The sequence below is a fragment of the Phyllopteryx taeniolatus genome, chromosome 8 (genome assembly GCF_024500385.1).
Source record: "Phyllopteryx taeniolatus isolate TA_2022b chromosome 8, UOR_Ptae_1.2, whole genome shotgun sequence".
Taxonomy (NCBI): Eukaryota; Metazoa; Chordata; class Actinopteri; order Syngnathiformes; family Syngnathidae; genus Phyllopteryx; species Phyllopteryx taeniolatus.
The window spans coordinates 5162009-5187523 of NC_084509.1; the positions used below are offsets into that span (position 1 = coordinate 5162009).

A 25515-nucleotide genomic window follows, 5' to 3' on the forward strand; every position below is an offset into this window, starting at 1 on the left:
ATGCTTGTTATCGCGCAATACAGATTGACACTTTCAGGTTCATTTAACAATGTTTATTACTACACTTAGAATCAGAGTCAGAATCAGAATCGTTATTTTGCCAAGTATGTCCAAAAAACACACAAGGAATTTGTTTCTGGTAGTTGGAGCTGCTCTAGTACGCCAACAGACAGTCAATTGACAGAGAATACTTTTTGAGACATAAAGACATTGAGAAAAACAGTCGATGAGCAATAAAAGGTTGCTAGAAATCTGGTAATGCCGGTACAATTTTTTGTTTTTTTGACGATTGTGCAAGAAGATGCAGAGTCCTCTAGCAATTAGAGCAGTTTGAATGACTAATATAGCAATAGTCCGGTGCAGACCATTGTGCAAAGGGCGCCGAGACTTCAAGGAATGTACGCAGTTGAAAGTGACTAGTAGTGCGATAATCTGCGACAATAAGGTCAAAATATTAGAAACAAATCTTTCATTATTTTTAAAAAGATTCCAGGCAAAACGTTTGCTACAGAGATGATGCACTGTTACAGTCGCCTGTCTTCTGTCCAGAACGCGTGGGTTCAATTCCCACTCCGTGACGGCGTGAATGTGAGTGTCATCTGTCTCTAGATGTTCCCTGTGATGGACTGACGACCAATCCAGGGTTTCGTCAGCCTTTCGCCAAATGTCAGCTGGGTTTAGGCCCCTGCTCCCCTTGACTCTGAACGGGATAAGCGCTATAGAAAATAGATTGATGGACGTTTGATCCAGCTCTATATCGGAACTCACTGGTTTACTCAGGTGTACCTAATGTTGTGATCAGCTGTGTTCAAGGCCACCATCCTCTTCCTGGCATCATTAGTATTCTGGTCCACATGCACCCATTGTTAGGGCCCCTGGCTGAGGACGGGTGGAGGAGGAGGTGTAAAGAGGAGGCGGTTGATATAATTTCTCACTCACCCTCATTTATTTAATAAATGCTTCCTTTTGTTGCAAGGTCCAAACAGTTGGCTGGGAACTATAGTGCAACTATGAGAAACAGTAACAATGACCGTAATGCTTCTACCAGCAGCTTGCACACTGTACAGTAACACTGATGCTCAGCGGTGCGTAAAAGTTGGCGTCTGAGATGCTCCAGGCTAAAAATAATCCTCTCCCCTGCTGTAAAACTCGTGTCTCTCACTTTGAAATCTCCTTGTTAATCCACTGAGAGCACCTCATCAATTAGGACATAAAGACCTCGGCCACAAGCAAAGCACGGAAAATCTGTCATGTCTTTATGATGTGGAGAAAGCTGCAATAAGAGTGCGCTTGTAAAGCAGTAAAAGGCACAAAAGTGCATGATGGGGGAACAATGGGCCATTAAATAGTCGGCCTGGGCTCCAAACGGCGGCTGCTCCACCCCCTGATCTGCTCGCCCACAGGCATAAACCTCCAGCCCCAGCGAACAGAGAGACTATTAATCAAGTTGAGTAACTTTCTTTTTTTTTTTCCCCCTTTTCGCAGAAATAGCACATTCTGCACCAAAGGCAAATGCTCAAAGTAAAAGTGACCAAGTGGATTTCGTACAGCAAACAGTTTGGAGCAAGGGGGGGGGGGGGGGTTGGACTTCCAAGAATCCAAACATAGTGTAAAAAAAAATAAAAAAATAATAACTCCAATTTACCAGCTGGCGCCTCAGTGTCAGGTTATCCTGGCCCCAGCATCTGAACCGGGACACGTCCCCTGTTGTGGGGGGCTGCTGCGGAGGCCGGGGGTCGCCCAGAGCCAGCGCCCCGAGCACCAGCCCCTCTTGCCGCTGCTTGCGGAGCTCCAGCTCGCACAAGCCGGCCAAACTGGCCTCCAGGCGCTCCTTGGTCCGGCTGCGTTCCGCCGTCACCGGGAAGGAGAAAGCGCGGTGCATAGTCCAAATTGCTTCTACAGAATAAGAAGAATGTATCAATCAACACACACAAATGTTTTTTTTTCATGCGGATGTCGGAGCTCGCTCCATTCTCCGGGAGTGTGCTGGGAGCAGCATGCGTCCCCTCATCTTCTATGCGCGATACATTTTCTATTTTTGCAGCTGTCAAATGCGGCCACGGAGCCCCGCCCTCGCTCCGCCACAGTCCACGCAGCGTCCCATCTGGGCCGGGATTGGAGCGCCACAAGCGGATGGGGGTGTCTGCGAGCTCTGGCCGGTCCCATCCCCCTTGATTCATTCCAGACTCGGCGACCTCACCCGTCTCCTCGTCCCCCCTGATGGGGAAGGAGAGTGGAATACTTGAGGGGGAGGGCTTCCTCTCTCTATCTGCAAAAGTGTTTTAAAAAAATGAAATCATAAAAAAGAAAGAAGAATGCTGAGGGAATCAGAAGAGAGATAAGTCTGCAGAACCATATACACACACACACACACACACACACACACAAAGCTTCTCATCACGGTTCCAGCAGTGAAGAACATCCACTCAACGGCCAAATAAAAGTCAGCACCTGGATTCCACTAAGCAAATAGTTCACATCCTCCTAATGGATATGCACTGCGCTCATTAATAGCTTTCATCTGGATGTGAGATGCTTGGAAAACATGTTACTCGAGCATAGGACACGTGAGAAAACATTCATATCGATAGATAGCAATGGAACTTAATCCCGCATGAAGCCATTTTAAAATGTTGACTGACAATAAAGGCATTTAAAAAAAAACTGGAACATTGCAAGATTTGGGCCTAGTGGTTAGTACATCCGCCTCACAGTTCTCAGGTTCTGGTTCGAATCTCGGTCCCAGCCTTCGTTTGCATGTTCTCCCTGTGCTTGTGTGGGTTTTCTCCAGAAATTCTGGTTTCCTCGCGTATTCAAAAGCATACATGTCAGTTTAATGAAAGAGTTAATTGTCCATAGGTGTGACTGTTTGTTGTTTTTCTATATGTGCACTGTGATTGGCTGGTCCAGGGTGTACCCTGCCTCTCACCCCAAATCACAAGGTCAGTTGGTAACCCTCATGACGACAAGTGCTATAGAAAATGGATGTATTGTAACATTCCACATGGTCATACAAATGTACAAATAAATAAATGTACTCAGCCTTAACAGCGATGGTGCGGTGTCGAAGACGCAGAACAAAATTAGTGCTTGTGCCCAGGAGGCGCGAGTCTCTTCACATGAACACAAAACACATCTCAATTTGCGGCGCGTATTCCGTTATTATTTTCCAATTTTTGGCCACTTTAGCCATATTGTACTCAGCAGCCACGACAGAGACGTGTGTAGCACTTTGCTAGGTTGCAATAAGCTCCATTTGGTTACTATCATTTCGCCATCACTGCTAACTTTTGTTTGTCGCACCAAAACAGATTCGCGATGCGACAACCGAACAGATTTATATAATAAGTTATTTCTGCCTGTATTGATGTGACTGATTGACATAATTTTATGTTCCATGTGCCAACTTGGACTTCACACAAGCGAGTGGTATGGTCTTGAAGAAAAAATGCTCCATTCAATGGAATTTTCTATCCATAGCATTTTTGTGCCCGAGATGGTCGCCCCCATTGATAAAAAAATAACAACTGATAAAATACAAACCTATTGAGAAAACTCATGGCTATGTGTTGACCTTTGTTAAACAAGATCCTTCCAATACACTCAACACAAAGAACTCAATAGATTGGCAATAAATAGCCTTAAGAAAGTAACTTGTAGCTACAGTAGTTAGCGCCAAAAGGCTTCATTTTAGAATCTGGAGGAATGTGGTCTGATGAGTCCAGATTTACACTTGTCAAGAGTAATGGGCACAGAAATCAGTGATGACTTTCCAACCCTGTGTTTTAATGATCAAGTTGCGTTATGTGAACCCTAAAAAGTGAGGTGAGTTGAGCTGACTGCACGGATCCACTGAATGAACAGTGTTTTCTTTCAATGAATGTTCTGTGAGAGCGTCGTTGAAGGAACATGAGACATCATTTTCACACATGCATTGGCCACCACTGAGTCTAGACCTTAACTCCATTGGGAATTTTTGGAATGTGCTGGACAAGACTTTACACAGCGCTCTGACACTCCCACCATAAATGCAAAAAATTCAGAATAGAGGCAAATGTAACATTTCATACATATTATTATTATTATATTAAAACACATTTGAAATAAACTTTTTACAGGAGAGGTAGCGTGCAATGAATACATTAATCATTTAATGTGATTACATAACATGTTCAGATTTAAAGATTAGCAGGACATTTGCCACATTTGAAATGGTCTCGGCTTCAGTGGAGCGATATACAGTAACAGGGACAATTTTTATTTTAAAATAAGTCATTGTTTCTTACCAATACAGTACATTCTCCAACCATGCTGACCTTTTGCCCAGTTTTTTAGATGTTAAGATATGTTGGTTGCTTTTAATAATAATAATAATACAAATCATCATAAAACGTATTAACTTTGATTCAATAAATTAAAATGTACAGTACATTTAGATGGAACTTCACTGCCATATTTTGTTCAAATGAGGATCCTAGTACAACCTGCAATTAATTAATTACCCATGAACAATTTATTATATTCAATTAACCTAACATACATATTTTAGGAATGTGGGAGGAAGCTGGAGTACCCGAAGGAAACTCACAAACCAAATAGAACACTGTATAACAAAAGAAAACCCATACAAATTACAAACCACGCCCCTCACAAAAATACAGTAAAATATAATAAATATTCTAAAAATGTATATGTTTATCTCCACAAGTTGAAGATATTTGATTGCTGACGTTATTCAAGTTTGTGCCTAAATGAGGTCATCGACTAGAGATTGAGAGGATTATTGAAAGTGCAAAAAGATATAACAGATGGCATATGGGGAGCCACTCGACTGTATTAACCCCCCCCCCAAAAAAAAAGAAAAAAAAAAGCTTTTGACATAAATATTTTAAAGTCTGACCTTGTACCGTACTTCATAGTGGGAAGTGTAGCACTTGATGAATATTTCATATTAGCAGCACCACTTCCTCTCCACTCATGCAGTTTACCTCTCCTGAGGTCTCGCACGCATTAGAACAGAGAGAAAGCTCGACACTGAGAGCAAATGTATCAGATTTACATCTTTATTCATATGTTCAGTCTTTACTTCACAAGAACCAGAAAGCCACTTTGTCTCTTTTAGTCTCTATGAGGCAAAAAAAAAAAAAAAAAAAAAAATCATCAGCAAGTCAAAGAAAGCCTACGCGCAGCGCAGGTTGGATTTCCTCTTTCAAGATTGTGTGTGTGAGTGTGTGTGTGCGTGTGCGCACCTGCACACTGCAGATATACACACACATACACACAACATATACTTGCAGTATATATTTATCTCATGTAGAAATGTTACTAAAATTCTCTTTGGAGAAGATCAAAACATTTTCAAAAAAAAAAGAAAAAAGAAAACTAAAGATACAGTAGAACTCTTGATTCCCTCCATCAGTGTTCATTTCCAGAAGGTCTAAGTGATTTCCCATGTTAAAGCAACAATATGAAACAACTTGACCTTAATAAGTTTTCATTTTTGACTGTGACTGAAAAACTCTTGTTTAAGCGTCATTTATTATTTTTTGAATCACACGCTGGCTTGTGGTAAGAAACCAATATAGCAGTTATTTCCATGGCGACCACAGATCACCTACTGTAGTGGACTGTAAGATTTGTGGACCAGCCAGGACACTGCTCAACTGCGAACCATAAGCACATACATTCACTAGTTTCTTAATGTACACTAACTGCCGCAGTGCTTTAATGATACAGTATTACATATGCCAAGATTGTTTCTTACTGTTGCTTTCATAAAGGCTGTTTTTTTTTATTTATTTGAAAAATAGCAGCATTTACTATGGGAAAGTCGCAAGAGCAAATTCCCTAAGCACTCCTTACTGTCGCTTTAACAAAAGGTGTTTTTTAAATGAGTGTTGATTAGTGCCAATTAATACCATCAAAGTGTTCCACTGCACTGACAACACAATCTTTAATACAATGCAGATACAGTAGCCTATACTAATCAATAGTATGGCTGGACTAATCTAAATGAGACTTGTTGTAAAAAATAAATAGAAAAGAGTAGTTGAATAGAGTCATGAAATCAAATCTGTCCTTGAAATACACCGAGTTATACTCGCTATCCAGCTTGATCAGTTGAGTGTTTCTGAAACAAAAATCATCTAAAAAGGTAAAAATAGTTCTCCATTTCACATTTTTCATGACATTCTGTACCATCATATAAATGAAGCATAGATTCTCTTTGTAACCCTTTAGTGCCATCAAGTTTGACATTGTGGTTTCGCATTCTCTCTCGAATATATTTATATTAAAACATGTAGCGGTGTAACACGTAGCAAAAAGAAACTTCAAGGGAGCCCCCACACAGCAGGAGTTCATCCGTTTAAATCATACACAGTTAAGATTCCGTTTCCTTCCTATACATCACAAGCACAGAGAACACATACATAGAAGAATACACAAATACACGTTTTGGGGGCCAAAATAATTCTCATCAAGACCAAAAATGCAAATAAATGTTTGGAAGATGACGTCAAAGCTGGAATAAAGTGCTTCTCTTATTTTCTTTAGTGAAATGAGTTTAACACAAGGAAGTTTGTATGTTTGGAAGTGCTTTCGGTTAGGGCTGAAGTTCATCAGCTAAAAGGTTTTCTCTTCTAGTCATGCTCTCGAGGCCAATCTACTACACATACAATAATATCTCATTGAACATACAACAGGACAATTTCTAGAATTCTTTCTTAAGGTTACGTTCATTCTCATGCTTTCGTTGCATCCCAGACAAACACTTGAAAAAAATGGTTGGAGTCATTCAAATTGGTGCACTTTAAAGAAGAGTGTGACATCTTGGGATGTTAAGTGACTTGTGACATTGCCTTTGGCGGCCATTTTGCATTTGGGGAGAGTGTGGCAGCGCCCCAGCAGATTGTAAAAAAAGCTCAATACTTTTTGGGATTTAACACTACAAAGGAGTGTTAGAGCCATTCTTAAAAGAAAAAAAAACAACATTAAAATTAAGAGAAAACTAAGAAAAAAGAATAAAGCCTTACTATTACAAGGACAAAGAAAGCCATAATTATAGCCATAATTTTAACAAGCGAATACAAAATTTCACACCAAACAGCACAATTGTTTGTAAAACCTATAAAACTTAATATAAATATAGGACAAGCTCCTCAAGTCATTTTATCATTTTTATGCTCAGAATATTAGGGCTTTATCCCTGCATTTTTTTAAATTCCTTTTTTTTTCTTGTACTCGAATATTATGACTTTATCCTTGTGAATTGTGCTTGCATGAAATATTTACTTTTTTGATAAAATGATTACGTTTCTCTGATATAATTTTGAGTCCTCATTATGATTTGATTCTCTCACACTTTTGACATTATTCTTGTAATGTTACAATTTGATTCTAGTAAAATTATAACTTCTCTCTCAGAGAAAATGTACAACTTTGTCCTTATTTTTACTTCAGGCGGCACGGTGGACGACTGGTTAGAGCGTCAGCCTCACAGTTCTGAGGACCGGGGTTCAATCCCCGGCCCCGCCTGTGTGGAGTTTGCATGTTCTCCCTGTGCCTGCGTGGGTTTTCTCCGGGCACTCCGGTTTCCTCCCACATCCCAAAAACATGCGTGGTAGGTTAATTGAGAACTCTAAATTGCCCGTAGGCGTGAATGTGAGTGAGAAGGGTTGTTTGTTTGTATGTGCCCTGCGATTGGCTGGCAACCAGTTCAGGGTGTACCCCGCCTCCTGCCCGATGATAGCTGGGATAGGCTCCAGCGCTGCCGCAACCCTTGTGAGGATAGGCGGCTCAGATAATGGATGGATGGATGGGTATTATGACTTCATTCTCTTATCTCACAACATTAAAACTTTATTGTAACAAAACCTCGAGTTGTTTTCTTGTAATAGTCCAACTTTATTCCCTCAATATTAAAACTTTTCCTGTAAAATAATGAGTTTTTCCTATTTTTACACTTACATGTTATTTGCATAAAATATTTAGGTTTTTGTAATTTTATGACTTTACTCTGATATAATTTTGAGTTTCATCTAAGACTATTACAACTTTATGCTTCCATAATGTTTAGTTTTTCCTCATCATAATTTTTTTTTCCTTTTCAGTGTGGCTCTAATATTCCGTCAAATATACAGTACATTGTAATGATTCTGCACAACTCTTCTAAAATCTTAACATGGGTGTGTTCACTTTCTATATGACTGTATAAATAAAGTCCAGTCATCGTCTTTAAAGTGCTGTTTTTGGAGTAATGTCCTGTGTGTGTCGGGCTTTAACTGGGCCACTGCTAACTCTCCATGTCCTTTTTTGGGAGAAATGTTCTCTGCCCCAAGTTATGAAGGAAACATCATAATGAACATGAGCAGCACATGCCAGATTTATTATTGGGCTTTAGGGAACAATCATTTGTGGTAGGTAGGAATTCTACTTAGCAATAAGTGGCTGGACAAGGACATTGTGACCATTCAAACTTTATTACATTTGAGTAGTTTTATACTGAATATGTCATCTGTGTGGTTGAGTACACAGCTGTTAGGCCTACCTAAATGATTTGTGCCAAATCAGCTACTTTTTCATAGAAAAACACCACTGGTTTACAGCAAGTGGATTGGATTTCCAAACATTTGGTTTTGATTGTAAACTCTAGTTTGGTTGGGGCTAATTTATTTTAAAGGCAGTCTGGTTACAGGAACCAGGAACGGAAAACTAATTAAAAAAAAAAACCAAAACAAACAAACAAAAAAAAAAACGCGTGTGGAATGGTAAAAATGTCACACTTGACACATATACACACGCATACACACGCACACGCACGCACAAGTGCGAATATAATCGCACAAATGCAGACTCGTACTTACACACTGGACATGTCACAGACATATCTGGCATGCATTTTTTTAAAAGAAGAAAACAGTTTTTTCTTTAGAAATTCTTCAACAGCTCTAGCGCTCTCTTTTCTTATGTACATAAATTAACAATAAATATAGGTAATGCTCATATATTTTGAAATATATATATATTAAATAATGAAATACTCTTATAGATCTCAAATATATTCATAGAATTCTTTCTAATTTGAAACACTTCTAAAGAGATATAGTCACAGTTTAGTAATAAAACACGTAAGAAGACGTCTCCCTACTAGTCTGGCTGCAGTGTCCCTTATCGAAAGTCTTCTAATTGAATCATACATTCTAGTTCTACATTCGACCATCAGATTGACTGGGAAAGGTTCGTTAACACTGTGCAGAAACAAACACTGTCAAAGCAGATTGTGTCGTCTTCATATTTGGCTGCCTGACAGGGAACCAGCCCTGACAAAGACCATTCAGACCAGATTTTCAAGAAGGTGAGGCATGAAAAGAGACGCTGCAGCGAGGACCTCTAGGGGGACGATGTGGAACAGTCGAGAGAGTAGAAAGACTCGGAACTCTCCAAATGAACCCTGTCTCTCCTCTTCCAGTTGTTTTTGATACACACAGACTGGAACTGGAACCACATGAACACTGACAGGAGTTGCTGTAAGATGTCTGAATGCATGCAGTAGTGTGAACTCATTCTCCCTGCCTGGTCCCCAGGATGACATACATGACTTACAGTAGGATGGAGTCAGTGCTGCAGGAGACATATTCTTAATTCCTGTCTGCGTCGTCGTCCTGCCTTGGCCCACTCTTCCTGTTCCTGGACCTGCTTTCTCTTTATCTCCCTGCATACAGACTCATGAAAAAAAAAAAAAAAAAAGCAGTCCAATATTGCACAGCATGCCCTCTTGGCCTTGTTTGTGGCGGCGGGTCAGTGGTAGTGAGTCCTCTTGTCTTCACTTTCCGAGCTGTAGTCCCTCAATCCGATACCACGCTGGAGGTTCAATAAAGAGTCTTTCATCTGATCAAGGTAGAAATAAAGAGGAAATTATGTTAGCTTCAACTGCAGCATGTTTATTTACAGTGAAGACCTGCATATTTGCTATTCGCCATTCGCAAATTCATCTGTTGTGGGATTTCTTTTGAAACCTATCTGCCAATATACGCAGCCAAAATCACCAGTTTGCTGTTTTTGAGCGCAGGCCAAAGCAATAACAGTATTGTTTTTGCACCATCCGGTTCCATCTTAGCGTCAGTGAAGTATGTTGAAGTGTTTTGAGGAGTTTCATGTAGACATAAGTAGTGCTTTTCTGCCATCTTGTGGCATTTATAGGCAATTACCAGAATTTTTTGGGGAGTAAATTAGTCTCAGATTTTCGCTATTTGGGGCAGGGCACGGTTGCTATTCCCTGCCAATAGTGGGGGTTCACTGTACATTAGTGGAGCCTTTAAAGATAAATAGTAATAAAGTTGTATAATGCAATCCGATATACTGTATGCAAAACCTACTTCTGCATTCGACAAAACAGGCCTGCCGGTTGGGGTATATGGTGAAGGGGACTTTGACAAAGCAAACTTAAATGTTTTTTTTGTAACACGAGATGTCACCGCAGAGCCACTAAAGATGACAACATTCAATGTTTAGGCTTTGTTCTCTTTTATATATATATCATATCATATTTGTATAAATAAATGATTCACATGTATTTAACTTTGGTCCGAAGAGACTAGCCATAAAGAAAACAATATTTTAGCAAGTTTGGCTTCAAACAGTCATGTCATTAAACTGTAGTTATGCTTGTTAATGTAGCATACACAAGAAGTCGGGTAATCTATTTTCCAAGTGTTTTGGCAACAGTGCCTAAATTTCCAGCCACGGTTGGTATCAAGCAGTCGGTACAGTTTGATAGACTATAACCATTATTTATGTGGGACAAATGTCCCAGTTTCACTGTGGTAACGGTTTCCTGCCACTCAATCAAACATGCACACTGGCCACCATCATAGCTACACCTGAAGAATTGAATCATGACATGTAATGCAAGAGCTGTATTCAAAAATATATTTATCAATACAGGTGGTAGGGAACAGAACTCTGGTAAAACGAGGATCCCCCCTAGAGCATTATTGTGCAGGTTTTCCTAATGTTGTGAGTAGTGAGTGTATCTTTAGATTCTGTCAAAAATTAGTAACATCCCACTTCAGTGTTACTTTAAGACATTTTCTAGTGTGTGAGTACCTGGTCGAGTAGTACCACAGATGACTTGATTATCTCCCGCCACTTCTGCAGCTCGGCGTCATGGAAACGCTGCTGCGCCTCCAGGAGCTGGGCCCACTCCATTTGTGTCTGAGGAAGTTTACTGGGAACACACACACACACACACACACACACACGTACGCACATGCACAAACAGACTTTAGCAGTTAGCAAGGTACGGCCACTGAAGCGTGGCCTCCATTCAAAGATCTCGGCAAATGCTTTCCTTCAGCCCTGAAGCCATTCAAGAGACTTAATGGGTTCCAGTCACATATGTGATCATGTTATTGTGGACAGCAAACAGCAATGTGTCTGCATGCTGTGGAAATCATGGTGTAAAAATGTGTGCGTGTATTGGTGTGGGTGTGTGTGTGTGTGTTTGTGTGCAAACCTTTCATGCAGCCGCAGACCTTGCCAGGTAGTTAAAGACTGTGCAGAGTATTCCAGCATCCATAGCTTGTAGAAGAGCATCATATTGAGGAACACCAGCAGGACCAGACTGAGGGTGGACAGGAAATAAGATAAAACAATTTAGTTGAGGAACAAAAACTTCCTTTTGGGATTTTCTTACACATGTGTAAATATACTTGAACAATGCTTTTGGCTATTGTGGCTATGCAGATAAACATACTACATGTACCTTAGACAGATCCTATGGATGGCAAGGAAACGAGAGGAGAGAGGGATTACACTCAATCACAACATATATTCTTATAAATTTAAATGAGAGAAAAAGCCAGAGAATTTCGGGAAACTAGTGAAATAGGAAACAAAGATGAAAGGCATGAGTAGAACCCTGTAAGCAAGTGTCTAATGACTAATAATACATTTTAAGAAAAGAAATGCCCTTTATGTCGTTCAGCAAGTGACCAGTTTGTATCACACTGAAATATCTCTTCTGACCACAAAATTAGGTACATGTGGGCAATGCAGTACAACAGCTGTATCAAAAATTCTGCTGTATTTTTAGAACGAGGGCAATTCTCAACTGCAACTATAGATCTAGGGTCAAAGGAATGACCACTATTTGAGGAAATTCACTAACACTCAAAAAGGGTAGACCGCCGTCCATCCATTTTCTGTACTGATTATCCTCACTAAGGTCTGAAAATAACATACTGGGGATAGTTTTAGAGGATACCAGTAGGTGGCAGTAATGCACATTTCAAAGTAGGTGCCAACTGTCACACACAGATTTTTTCCCCAAAACGTATTGTAGTATCATCTGCTGGACTGGGTTGGTCTCGTCTCGACTTGCCCCAGTGCAAGTGGACTGTAACGAACCAACCTTTTGCTTGGTGTTGATAAAATGTTGTTTCACACTGCCAGAAAGGTAATTTAATAGTCTGTTTTTATGATAAGTATTGTTTGCAGTGATGTAGATCTGCACTGCTTCTGGCTGAGAGGCATTTAAAATATTTGTATCTTATGTAGCACAAAAGGTGCAAGTTACATACAATTCTTGAATTGGATTTCATTAGATCATAAGCACAGTGACCTATTGGTTATCAAGTCTGCCTTACAGTTTTGAGGTTCAGGGTTTTGCATCTCAGCTTTGTCCTTCCAGAGTATAGTTTGCATGTTCTCCTCATTCTTGTGTGGGTTTTCTCTAAGTACTCTGGCTTCCTCCCACAATTCCCAAAAGAGGCATGTTAGCCTAATTTAAGACGAAATTGTCCATAGGTGAGAAGATGGTTGTCCGTCTACATGTGCCTGATAGGCTGGTGACCTGTACCCAAACCCTCGCCCAAAGTCAGGGATTGGCTCTAGCTCACCTGAGACCCCTTTACCTTATTGATGTGAGGATATTTTCTAGTGTGTGTGTGTTATGATGAGCTACATACACAAAGCTGATGATGAGCAGCAGTTTGGAGACGCTGTACAGAGCCAAGCCTCCAGGCAGGCGACGGTGCTCCGGACTCTGATGTCTGGTCTGTGTGGAGCCCGCCACTTGCTTGATGCGCTGAATCACTTCCTCGTCTGTTGGCGTGGTGACGGGACTGAGCGCTTCATCCAGATGCTGGCTCCGCATGTGGGGGGTCGGCCTCTTCTTCCGCCTCACCGTGGCGTTCTTCACCGCTTTCCCCTTTGGTGAGAGCTGGTGGGCCTCGGTCAGGATTTCCTCCAGCTTGGATAGCTCCACCTCTGAGAAAGACATTTCCTCAATGATTGAGTGTGAATGATGAGCTGTTGTCTCTGAGATTCAATACGATAGAAGAAAATGTATGGAAGACTGTAATACTGGTGAATTCATCATAGAAAATCACAGCAATCCTTGAAAACCGTACATAATATTTTAGTGGTTTATTGATGACATCAGAGTTACGGAATCACTGCTTCTCTGTCCATGATCTCACATCTTGCAGAAAAAGACAGATATTTCAGAAGCTGCTCAGAAAACTAACAATACCACAATCCCAACGAGACACTCAATTTTCAACGTTCACACGATACTACTCAAGTTTACCAAGTTGGCGAAAGTTCTCCTCTAGCCCGCTCCAGAAATTTTTCTCGATGAAGCCTTTCACCAGCCCCCATGGCTGCTTTCTGAAGCGCAGCTCTGTCGATACCCTGGGAAACAAATACAACCGAACCTTACCTGATTGACACAAACAAGAATCAGCAAGACAATTAAAAACTTATCTTGATAGTCTCACTCACCGTAAGCGACACTTGTTCTTGGCGACCCGGGTGAGCATGTAGCGGTTGAGGGTGTAGAAGTAGTCGTGGTAGGGAACATCGTGCGTGATGACCTCAGCGTCGATGATGTAACACTCACTCTCCTGACTGGCCTTGTACAGCGTCTGAAAGGTGTATTATAGATTTAACACTTGAACATTTAGTACATTTGATATATTTTGAACATACCTGTGTCTCAGTGACTGTGGCTGTCTTGGGGGCAAGAGGGTTGGACAGTGAGATGGTGTACAGGATTTCCCTTGTCTGGTTCCCTGCCTCCTCCTTCTTCCATGGGTGGTAAACCACATCTGAACACATAAAAACGGATTAATGACGCGTGAGAGGTTCTGGAAGTCCGGCGGTAGAAACAACACAAATGCAGACCTGAGAATCGCCGCTGCTCCATGAAGTCGCTCATGAACTGCGACTCTGTGAAGAGGATGTCATACAGCTTGTCCACGCTAAACTTGTAAATCTCATTGATGTGCTGCCTCCCGTTCAGATCCTCGTGGAAGGCCTGAACCTCACCTATGCATCACAAACACGCATAAGGACAAGAGTCCTGGGACACATCGCTTCATGTATTAATACATCAATCAAGGGTTGGGCTAAACCCTCAGTTCTTTATCTTACAGACATTTTGGACAATTCTATGCATTATTTGTGAGACAAAGAAAGGGCCATTAAAAACATGCACGGATGAGTCTGGTGTGGAAGACCTTGATTTAACAACTCTCAACACCTTTGGGATGAACTAGAACACACGGTATTAGGACTGTCCCCTGTCAAATCTTGTTTTGTCCCACTGCAATTCCACTAAATAGCCATCTCAAATGCCAACAGAGGATGTACAGTGTCACAACGGTGTCACATTGTCACATATTATCACAGAAGTCCCCATTACATCACAGAAATCTGTAATGTCCTTGCATGATGACGCATATGTAATCTGTTTGCTGAATGCCGGGAGAACAGTAAACCTCCCTTCATGTTGCCTGCGTCACATGCCACCCCACCAGGCCCCGCCTCTTAAAGGCACATATATATATATATATATATATATATATATATATATAAATAAAAATGAATATACAGTTTCTTAATATTGTGGCTTTTTATTCTATTGCGAATGGGTCTTCAAAATCTCACTTGCGATGTGAATGGGGGTTGACTGTACACCAAACTCTCCAGTTGCACAGCAAAACTGAGATTTCTGATGTTTTGATGACAAAATTTTCTTCTGGCTGAATGGACAACATTCCCACAGACCCACTCAAAACGTTTGTCGAATGCCTTCCCAAAAGAGTGGAAATGTGTAGCTGGTAATGAAGGCTGGTTTAAGGATTGTATAATCTGTTATTTGCACTCACCCTCATCGTGTGTCTCAGAAGAGTCGCTGAGCTCTGTGGGGATATCCTCGTTGTCGTTGAAGTCGAGGGAGGGCGAAGGGACAGGGCCGCTAGTTCCACTGGTTTCGTTGTTCTTCTCTTCCACCAACAGAGGCACTGCTAGCAGCTCGCCATCTGGTTGGCAGTCTGTGAAATCTTCTGTTGGGAGGTCAAACTGTTGGAGTGGGGGGGGGACAACAACAACAACACACAAGGGTCCTTTATTGGCAATCTAAAGGTGAAATTAAAGACAATACATGTAATCAATTGATGTATTGTGAAAAAACGTGGTACATGAGCGACGCAGCTTACTGTGATGGGTGTGTCATGGTTGCTCGTGCGGTCGATGGTGCTGTTTGGGACGAACTTCTTATGAAGAAGAGGTGGACTCCCCTCAGGCTTGGCTTCTGCACTGCTTTTAGACAAGTTGTCATTGTTCATCTCATTTTCCTCATTCGGAATCTCTTCGCTGAACCTGAAGGCGCCACGAAGCCACAAAATTAGATAAACAGTATACAATACAGTTAAGCACATAGTTATTCATACTCTAGAGTGAGAGTGAGAGAGAGAAATGAGAAAATGGCAAGAAACTGAAAAGATGTTAAGAGGTCACATTTGATCATTATTTTTGACTTTTTGACAAAAGGTTCCATGTCAAAGTTATCCATACTCTCTCTCAGTACATTTAGAGCACACAGTCTCATGTAATTAATTAGACTGCGATTGGCTGGTGACCAGTCCGGGCGGATACTGCCTCCCGAAGTGAAATCCACTCCCTGCTGCTAAGAGCTGCAATAATTGCTTGGGAAACACAGCTCTGCTGCTTTTAATTTAGAAATCCACTTCCCACTTCCCAGTCATTAGGAAATCTTAAGTAAGTGCAAATAAACAGAGAGGAGAAGGGGTTGTTAATACTTTCATTGTGCATCTAAATGCATTTGTTAAAACCCTTGTAAACAGCTTTTAATCAACCTGCGTGTAATTTAGGGAATTGTTTGCAGCCGTAGCAACTGATTTGTCCACCGTGCAGCCACACTCACCCCATGGTGTTGAAGTCGTCATCAGGGGGAACGTAGTCCTCATCATCACTGGTCAGGCCGAGCTCGTTGCCGTAGCACTGATGGACAAAGTGCCACAGCTCTTTGGGACACAGCGGCTGAGTAGAAAGCATAACGCCACGGTAACTATGGGTGCATGGTTGTAGAGACATCTATTTATTTATTTATTTTATTACTTGGTCAATTAATTATGATTAAGTAAATCATAAATGACACAATTGAAACATGCTAATAAATTATTTAATTATTGAAATAAGATATGTTATGATATAATTTTTTTTAAAGACGTGAATGGCCTGGCCCTAGAGTACAAAGGTTTGGCCATCCCTGTAATGTCTGGCATCGTGTGTTAAGACACCACTCAGTGGTGATACTAATTCGACAGTGAATGGTTGTTAGTCTCTATGTGACCATTGACTGACTCGCGACCAGTCCAGTGTATAGTTTGCCTTTCGCTAATAGTCCGGTGCAATGACCATTGTGCAAAGGGCGCCGAGACTTCAAGCGACTCGTACGATAATCTGGGGCATGAATGTCATCAATGTAATGTTCAGTTCTGTGAAACAAAAGTCGTAAATGTGCGCTATGAATAAAATGAATCACTTCTTTTTGTGACAGCCACCAACAGGATTTAAACATGCATGATGCGTCCTTTGCACAATGGTCGTTGCACCGGACTATGGCTATATTAATCATTCAAACTGCTTTAATTGCTAGAGGACTCTGTATCTTTTTGCGCAATTGTCAAAAAAATAAAATAAAATGACGACCACAAAAGGACGAGATTGCGGGATTCCACTGGCTTACCTTGTCAAGCAGCGCATTCTGCCAAAGTCTGAACATCATCATGTATGTCCTGTCTCTGGCTCCAAAAGAGGTGAAAAAGTGCTGCAAAGAAAAACTCTTACTAAGTATGGAGCCAAAATGTAGGCTAGTCTTTGATTAAAGAGCACAACCCAGTGACCAGACTGGTGCAATCATCGCTAAAGTCCCAGCAAGGTCCCCAAACTGAGTTATTCTATTTTTGATATGTACTGAATATTTGCATTTAACTGTTAAAATTATGTCTGGAGTTATATAAACACTAACAGAAATGTACACTAACGTGTAAATGTTTTTCTTTCATTTAGAAGTAAGTCCTTTTAGATATGACATTTATTTGTTTCATTATGTTATTTCTCTTTGATCACACCTTATGGGTGGTATTTTAATGTTTTTGTGCAATGGCAAATAACACAATTCTATTTTGTCCAGCAAAACTTTACCTTCTCATTGTCAGTGCAGACCTGGATGGCGTTGGGAATGAGGCGGGCAGTCTTCTCTTTCGTCATTGAGCAAATGTCCTTTAGCCGCACTGTCAGCTGCACATGTGAAAACGCAGAGCACGTACTTTCAAAATTCAAACCAACTGTTTTAACAAAATGACAACACAGAGAGTGGTAACAAGCATACCAGTGTTTCCCAACGGAAGATGTTGCTATAGAAACAGATCCAGTTCTCGGAGAGGTAGAGTCTTCCCTGTAGGAGGATGTCCCGTTGCAGAGCACAGGAATAGTCTGATGCATGAAGACATGACACTGCATCAGCACATCACACAACCCACATTCGTTTTCTATACCGCGTATCTTAAATCGCAATCAGTCCAGTTTGTCCATATTGTGAATGAGGATTTGAATGGGAACTGATCCCATACTAGCTGCATGAAAGTTAGCTATGTCAACCACTGCACTTACCCCAAACATAATTGACAATGCTAACTAGTACTGTATAGCTGTCATACAGCAGTCACTCATTTAAAAAAAAAAAAAAAAAAAAACATAACAAAAGTGTCAAGACTGCCATTCATCCATTTTCTATATTGTGTCCTCATTAGGATAGTGGATGAGGTGGAGCGTATACCAGCTGTTATAAAGAGTATGCCTGTTTGAAAAGATGAGTAATGATTTGAAGGTGATGAGAGAGTCCGAGTTCCTAATGCCAGGTATGAATCTTGACGACAAAAATGACAAAAATGAAAAATGGCATGGCGCATGTCATCCTTGTGTCCTTGGGCAAGACACTTAACCTACATTGCTTACGCATGAATGTGGTTGGATGTTAGGTGGTGGTCGGAGAGGTCGTAGGCGCAGAATGGCAGCCACACTTCCTGTCAGACTGCCTCAGGGCAGCTGTGGCTACACTAGCAGCTTACCACCACCAGGGTGTGACTGAGGAGTGAATGAATAATGCGTGCAATTGTAAAGCGTCTTTAAGTGTCTCGAAAAGCGCTATACATGTGTAATGCATTATTATAATTATTTATTAGGGTTAGATTTCTGTAACCGTGAATCAATTGGTACTCAGTATAATTTGTCGTTGTAAGCCTGCGCTCTACTGAGTATTTTGTAGTGCCGCAAGAGTTTTTTTTTTTTCCAAGACAACCGCAGCAGCCTTCACGAGGACTGCGAGGCAAGACAAATTGTGTAATAACAGTCATAGCAGTTGAGACGTGATCTTAAGATGGTGCCAGCCAACGGTTTCAGATGGTGTCTGTGTGTCACCGGCGTCCACTCACCCACAATGAGTCTCTCTGTGTCAGGTAGCTGTTTGAAGAGTTTCCTGAAGTCCTCATTGCGCTGCTTGTACGTGGGGCTCAGCACCTGCAGGGACGAGCACAGTGAGACACACTGCCGCATACACGCACACACGCAAGCATCTTCAAGCTCGCTCATTCACACACAAGCGTCGTCTCTGTTATGCAGCACGGTTTGAAGCTTGTCAAATCCTTTCACTGGCACTGGTGATTATCAAGAGTTGCCTGAGTGGATTTTGACAAGATTGTGGACATGGATGTGGACTCAATGGCAAGCAGGGTTACACATAAAAAGCTGCGTTTTTTTGTCAAAGCTCAATTCCAAAACATCAGCCCGCTGCAGATCATTCAATTAACATGCCGTGAGTCGCATTCCCAGCTCAGTGTCACGTAGCGCTGCCACAATATAAAGTACACCTGTACAATCTCATGAGATCCAATATAAGGGCTGTTTTTTTTTTTAAAACTATGCCTTTCACAATTACATCAATGCTCACTTTTGTGTTAACAATATGTTAATTTTTGCGGGGCTCTGTGTCATGCTGAGAGGGGCTTGTATTATTTTGGATGTTTTATTTAGCTATATGAGAGGGACAAAATAGTATTTAAAAAAATTGTGCCTCTGTATAAATCAGTAAATGTAAATGACTACTAACCACGAAAAAAATTTGCATACTGGTATTTTATTGGATATCATTAATTGTGCAGGGGTAATTAATGTTGCGGCTATGCTTGACTATGTTGTTTTTTAATGTAGTTATAGTTTTGACTAAAGCTTGGAAAGAAACTGATGGGTGCTTAACTTCTAAATACAAGGGTGAAAATCCTCTAGCTTTTTTTTTTTTTTTTTTGCAGTCATGTCTTCTACTACTTTTTGATCAAATCTTCCATTTGTTGGCTTGATCAGACATGACCATTCTTTGCAAGAAGATGCACTGTATAAAATCTCCAAATGTGTGCCAGAGCAAGGGATCTTGCTGTCTGTGCTAAATGTTTTCCTTCAACAGGAAACCTTGAGGTAAAACAAAAGCTGCCAAACCAGGAACAAGAAGTATGCTGGAACAAAAAAAGAATATACTGTATTCCCTTGAAACCAGGCCGGTGGGAAAAGAACATCTCATTTGACATGCAAGTTTGAATCTTAAAATATGTGCTTTCCTGAACAGTATGCTAATGATGAACCAGCCTGTGGTCACGCCAGACAACAGAGCTCTTTGAGAGTTCAATAGCAACTAACTACAATAACTAAGTCAGTGCTTTATTTATTAATGGGGAATTACCACAGAACTATATCCTGACAGCAGCATACACTACTTGTACTGTATGGATCCTCGTTTTGGTCCTACTACAGCCAAATGAATCTTTCTAAACCACCAATTTCCCCCCAAACATGGCTTTCTTTAAAAAGTAGAGGAGGACTTACTGCTGGGATCTCCTCAGAGTTCCAATCAGGTTCCTGGAGGTCTGAGGCAGCCCAGCCCCATTCCCAACCCCACTCCCCTCTTGCTGGACCCTGCAGAAGCCACCCCGCCAGGGCCTCATCCAGCTCCAGCACAGCCTCCCAATCTGACATCAAACATTCCTCATCCAGTTCCATGTTCGATCCTTTGTGCCCCATGGATAGTAGCGAATTTCCTGCCTGCAACCCCCTGCCACTGATGTTGAAGGGCTTGTCAGTGAATAGTAAAAGTAAAGAGTTGCTGATGAGTGGCCGCCCTCTTCTGTTCTTTTGGGTTGCTGCTCCCTGTCAATGTTGAGCAGTGGACACACAGGCACACTTCAGCCACATGAGCCTTGTGTGTCTCTCTCTCTCTCTTCCTTTTACACACACACACACACACACACACACACACACACGGGGAGAGGAGTTACGGCCGTTGCCCTCGAGTAACCCCGAGCAACAAGTCCTTTATTATCACGGCAGAAGCACCCACCTCCCCACCAACACCACTCCTCTCTCTTATTCCAAGGAAGTGTGCGAGTTGTGTGTGGTGTCTGAGAGCGTTGTAATGAGTCTGTTTATGACCCACACAACGAAACACGTCAAGAAGTGAAAGAATGGTGAAGTGGCAGGGTGGGGCGTGGGGTATGGTGGACATAGCTGAGGATGTTTAGAGAAAACGTGAAGTTTTAACTCTGTTGCAGGGACTGTTGAGTCTGGCCAAGTGATTGAGTTACCGAGAACAGATGTGAGCGTAACCTCCAGTTACCTCCGACTGCAAAACAACACCATCCATCATGACGCGGTCAGAACTGGGCTGCAGAACAACACCGCCAATGTAACATATGACAAATCGTGAAATTGCAATTCCCTTCAACAACGCACGAATGTTGAGATATGTTGTTGTCAAGCCGATGTGCTAATAAGACAAACAATTATGTTCTATAATATTAATATGTCACAGTACAGTGGAACGTCTAAAGTTGAGGTTTTACATTAAGGAATTAGACCAAAATATGCCTCAAAAATGATTTTAGAGTCCTAACTGCTGTCACGCACGACATTGCGGAACATCAGCTTGTTGCGCAAGACGTCAGCTAAGCAATACCGGAAGTTACGTGAAGAAAGCGGTCCCACATTCAAAGCAGCAAGACGACAGTGTCACCATACTATGAATAGTATTGTCACTTCTGTAAATTGACAGTTTTAACATTTTGCCACAACTCACCTTCACATTATTCCTTTATTATTCATCATTAAAGTTAAGAGTACTATAATTTTTTTTAACTGTTACCAGAGGCTAACTTATTTTTATAGACTGTTAATAATCTTACTTAATTGTGCAGCCAATTGAGTGGACAACTTGGACAAAAGCGATGACATGGGATTGATATCAGTGGGTGTATAGAAAGTTTTGGAATCAGTTTGTTTGGATTTTATACACAATGCTAAGAATTGGCTTGCAGAGAACCAATATTTTCACCATTAATAACAATTCTATACTTAGGGATGAAATTACAAGAAATCAAGAACGGATTTATCTAACTGTGATGTAAGTTTGATTTAACTATCATGTTGTTATATGCTCATAGCTGCAGTTTATTTCTCAGTTTCTGGTTGGGTATCACCATTTGGCACAGGGACTGCTGATGAAAATTAGCCATTTGGCAAAGTTAGGCTCATTAACATTTTTTTATGAACAGTGATTGATGCACACAATCCATGTTTACCAATACATTTAATTATTATTTTTTTTTTATATTTGAGTTGATTGTGTCAAAAGCCAGATAAGGTTACTGCGCCAATCAAACAGCTCATGAAAAAACTAGCAATGTATTGTAAGCTTTAGGGAGTCTCCTCCTTGCTCACTCTGGCTTTAGTATCGAGGCCACTCATGTCGACACAATACATGATCCCCTTATGTTACAGCTCAGCGGGCCAGAACGATGCAGAGCTTGCAGGTTCTATTTTGACGGCACTACAAATACAATTAGTATGCATAACTTCCTGCAACACTTGACTAAAAATATTCCCAAGAATCTAGAAGGCAAGCATTCTGATGGAGACCACGGCAGTGTGAGTCTACACCTTCATTCCAAAGACTTTAACTGTGACTTCCTGCTGCTGCCCAATATAACCTTTAAAAAACTCTTTGAGGACTGAAATCGTATTAGCAAAAAATGATGGAAAAGTGCTGCTTATACACATAAAAAAAACCGTCTCTCAATTAGAATGCCTTTCTATCATGTGGTTGAAAATTTAAGTTGAACTCGTGCCGACAGGATAAGTTTTCCTTGGTGATGACTTGCGGCGCCACAGCTCTGAGTGGCCCTTTATTCAAAGCTCATTCAATGCATTGTCCTCCAATAAATCAAGTGAAGAACGTTCCATCGATGCAGTGTCTAGGACTAGGTAGTCAGCGGGAGACAGTATTTATGGATCTGGTTAACTATTAACACCTTGCACAAACAGGCAGGGATGGAGGAGGCTGGTACTGTAAACCAAGGTGGGGTTTGAGTCATTTTAAGGGTGGGGGTGGGGACCCGATAAGCTCATCCTTTTTTTCGACAGCGGCTTTTCATTAATATTTGACTGGCCTCCATTTTATGATAACGCAAGGACGCCAGCAATGTGGGTGGGTGTCTGTATCGATACTGACGAAGAATGGGGAAAACCGCTATGCACACTGCATCTCTCTTTGGCAGGCTCAACAGCTCTTCTGCTGTTTTGAATAACAACCACATGCACTCCCCACCCTTTTTGTCAATATATTCCGTCTTGTTTGTGCAGCCTGAGGGGAGAGCTGCTCAGAAAGGATTCATATAAAGCTTGTGCAGATGAATCCAGCCTTTTAGATTGTCAAAACATACACAAGGACAATTATTAAAGGATTAAAAATAAATGGCTTCAGTGCTGTTGGGGGTCACTATTGACATGAGGTGGATGTACATACACGGTGCACAACACTGATTTAAATCAAGGAAACAAGCCCTGTTGTTGCATTCATTGAATTGTGATATTCCGATAACATCCCTAAAATCTCATGAGAAAACCAAATCCAATAAAAGATTTACTGGACTCTTTTCACATGCGTATGTGGCATGCAGTTCCAAGCCCAGCCAGTAGTCTTTTACACAAAAGGTAAAACAAACTATTATTCAAGCAAGAGGAGCTTATGTAATTTACAATATTGAGCCTCTAAATATGACTTTACTTTTAGAAGTAAAGGCAATTCAGAGTAACAGGACAACGGCTGCTCGTTTCAATTTTTACAGCACATCCCAAAAGTCACAAGACACTTTTTCGGTTCAGGTATCAGTCAGACTGAAGCCATCAGCATTTGACTGCTAAGGCTTTGCAGTTTTTTGTCATGGTCTGTGTTTTGGTTTGGGTTGTGTTTAGTTTTGTTCCATGTTTTCCTGTGTTCCATGTTTGTCGTGTGCTCATTAGGTTGTTGTGTCCACCTGTTCTCGTCTACTTTGTGTCGACCAATCAGCTCTCTCCAGCCACTCGTGTCTTGTCCAGGTGTTCCTCGTTGTCTCGTCAATTTGTTTGTATTTAGTTCCCTGGTTTCTTTCAGTCCTTGTCGGTTCATTGTCGTTGTCACATGTCTTGCCATGTCATAGTCGCCAGTTGTTTTTGTCATAGTCGCCAGTTGTTTTATCATTGTGATTAAATATTATTATTTTGAGATTCCCGCACTCCTGCCTTGCCTCCCTGCTTCCCTGCAATTGGGTCCACCATCTTCTTGCCTTGCGTTCCTCGCCGTCGCCCTAACCATGTTCATGACATTTTTGGAGGCATCCATCCATCCATCCATCCATTTTCTGAGCCGCTTCTCCTCACTAGGGTCGCGGGCGTGCTGGAGCCTAACCCAGCTGTCATCGAGCAGGAGGCGGGGTACACCCTGAACTGGTTGCCAGCCAATCGCAGGGCACATACAAACAAACAACCATTCGCACTCAGTCACACCTACGGGCAATTTAGAGTCTCCAATTAATGCATGTTTTTGGGATGTGGGAGGAAACCCACGCAGGCACGGGGAGAACATGCAAACTCCACACAGGCGGGGCCGGGGATTGAACCCGGGACCTTAGAACTGTGAGGCTGACGCTCTAACCAGTCGGCCTCCGTGGTTTTTGGAGGCATAAAATAAAAATGATTTTAGTATCCTAACTGCTGTCATGCGTGACATTGTGAAACATCAGCCTGAGCAGTGGACAAACGGGTACACTTCAGCCACATGAGCTTTCCCTTGCTCGTGGTTTGCCAATTTTCCACATTGTGCGACAATTAAGAATGTTAAACAATGAGCTTTGCAAGGGGCATCGGCATCATGAATCACCTTAACAGTTTCAAAGTTAAGACTTGTGTAGTTTTACATTCTAGTATTACAGTAGTGAACTTATTTGGACACTTTTATGACATTTAAGAATGTTCAAATGTTACCTAGACCAATGTTCATGAATGGTTTATGATAGCAACAGTTTGCCCATGGCATGGCTTTTTTATATTTACCCTATTTCCCATAGAAAAAATTGCTTCGAAATATCCAATAAACAAATGGGAAAATAAGCAGCGTCCTTTAACAGATGGGATTTGAACTTTGAGGTTCCACAGAACATTTGTTTTTCTGACTTATATTTGCTACATTGCAACAGAAGAGACCATATTAATTCATTAAGAAAAAATAAAACAATACTGGGGACTCAGTAGTATCACCATCAAAAGTGCTTTATGTTTGTTTGCTGTATGTCAGATTCAGATTTCGAAAACTTTATTCAGCAGACCACATCCTGGTTAATGGAGGACGATGTAAAACTGTATCAGATCTAATTATGCGGGGGAGGGTAACAGTTCCATTGTAACTCAAACGGCAAATCCCAACCCAAAAAATGTATTTAGAAAAGTGAAAAACCCAAAAATGTAGGGCGATTTGTTTGCTCGTCAGTCTGTTTGTTAGTTAAAACACAACTTCCCGTTGAATGAAAAACGATGCAAAACATTAGGAATAGACATGTGACGCTTACGTGTGCAACTTTACATTATTGTCCCGACTTGCAACATGTTTTAAGGGGCTCTTCATTGGCACATGAGACCCTTTCACAAGGTTTTGTGGAAAATTCTAAAAAAAAAAAAAAAAAAATCCTAGTGCCAACAAACAACAAACTGAAGAAACAATAAATGTGTATCAAAACAATACTGTACCTCTTGCCTTCACCCTTTTGCACTTGGCAGAGGCCATCAGTATTT

At 41.2% G+C, this 25515-nt stretch overlaps 2 protein-coding genes across 26 annotated transcripts in view; both read right to left on the reverse strand.

Moving 5' to 3' along the window:
* The window catches only part of LOC133481918 (dapper homolog 3), a 30064-nt gene extending 20327 nt beyond the window's left edge, over nucleotides 1-9737 (reverse strand). For both annotated transcript variants that reach the window (XM_061781282.1, XM_061781281.1), the window contains exons 1-2: nucleotides 9604-9737; nucleotides 1646-2269 (exon numbers count right to left, since the gene is read on the reverse strand). In XM_061781282.1, the coding sequence (XP_061637266.1) occupies nucleotides 1646-1882 (237 nt within the window). In that variant the 5' untranslated portion in view covers nucleotides 1883-2269; nucleotides 9604-9737. The remainder of the gene's footprint in view (nucleotides 1-1645; nucleotides 2270-9603) is intronic.
* The window catches only part of gramd1bb (GRAM domain containing 1Bb), a 75460-nt gene continuing 55873 nt past the window's right edge, over nucleotides 5929-25515 (reverse strand). For 16 of the 24 annotated variants that reach the window (XM_061781256.1, XM_061781259.1, XM_061781260.1 and 13 more), the window contains 15 exons: nucleotides 18804-18888; nucleotides 17702-17805; nucleotides 17515-17610; nucleotides 17057-17137; nucleotides 16232-16347; nucleotides 15504-15666; nucleotides 15174-15423; nucleotides 14188-14331; nucleotides 13993-14111; nucleotides 13786-13928; nucleotides 13592-13695; nucleotides 12969-13269; nucleotides 11516-11623; nucleotides 11107-11227; nucleotides 5929-9888 (listed from right to left, as the gene is read on the reverse strand). In XM_061781256.1, the coding sequence (XP_061637240.1) occupies nucleotides 9799-9888; nucleotides 11107-11227; nucleotides 11516-11623; nucleotides 12969-13269; nucleotides 13592-13695; nucleotides 13786-13928; nucleotides 13993-14111; nucleotides 14188-14331; nucleotides 15174-15423; nucleotides 15504-15666; nucleotides 16232-16347; nucleotides 17057-17137; nucleotides 17515-17610; nucleotides 17702-17805; nucleotides 18804-18888 (2025 nt within the window). In that variant the 3' untranslated portion in view covers nucleotides 5929-9798. Of the gene's footprint in view, nucleotides 9889-11106; nucleotides 11228-11515; nucleotides 11624-12968; nucleotides 13270-13591; nucleotides 13696-13785; nucleotides 13929-13992; nucleotides 14112-14187; nucleotides 14332-15173; nucleotides 15424-15503; nucleotides 15667-16231; nucleotides 16348-17056; nucleotides 17138-17514; nucleotides 17611-17701; nucleotides 17806-18803; nucleotides 18889-20244; nucleotides 24122-25515 lie in introns of those variants that run through there. The other 8 variants (XM_061781264.1, XM_061781262.1, XM_061781266.1 and 5 more) reach the window with 2 other exon arrangements.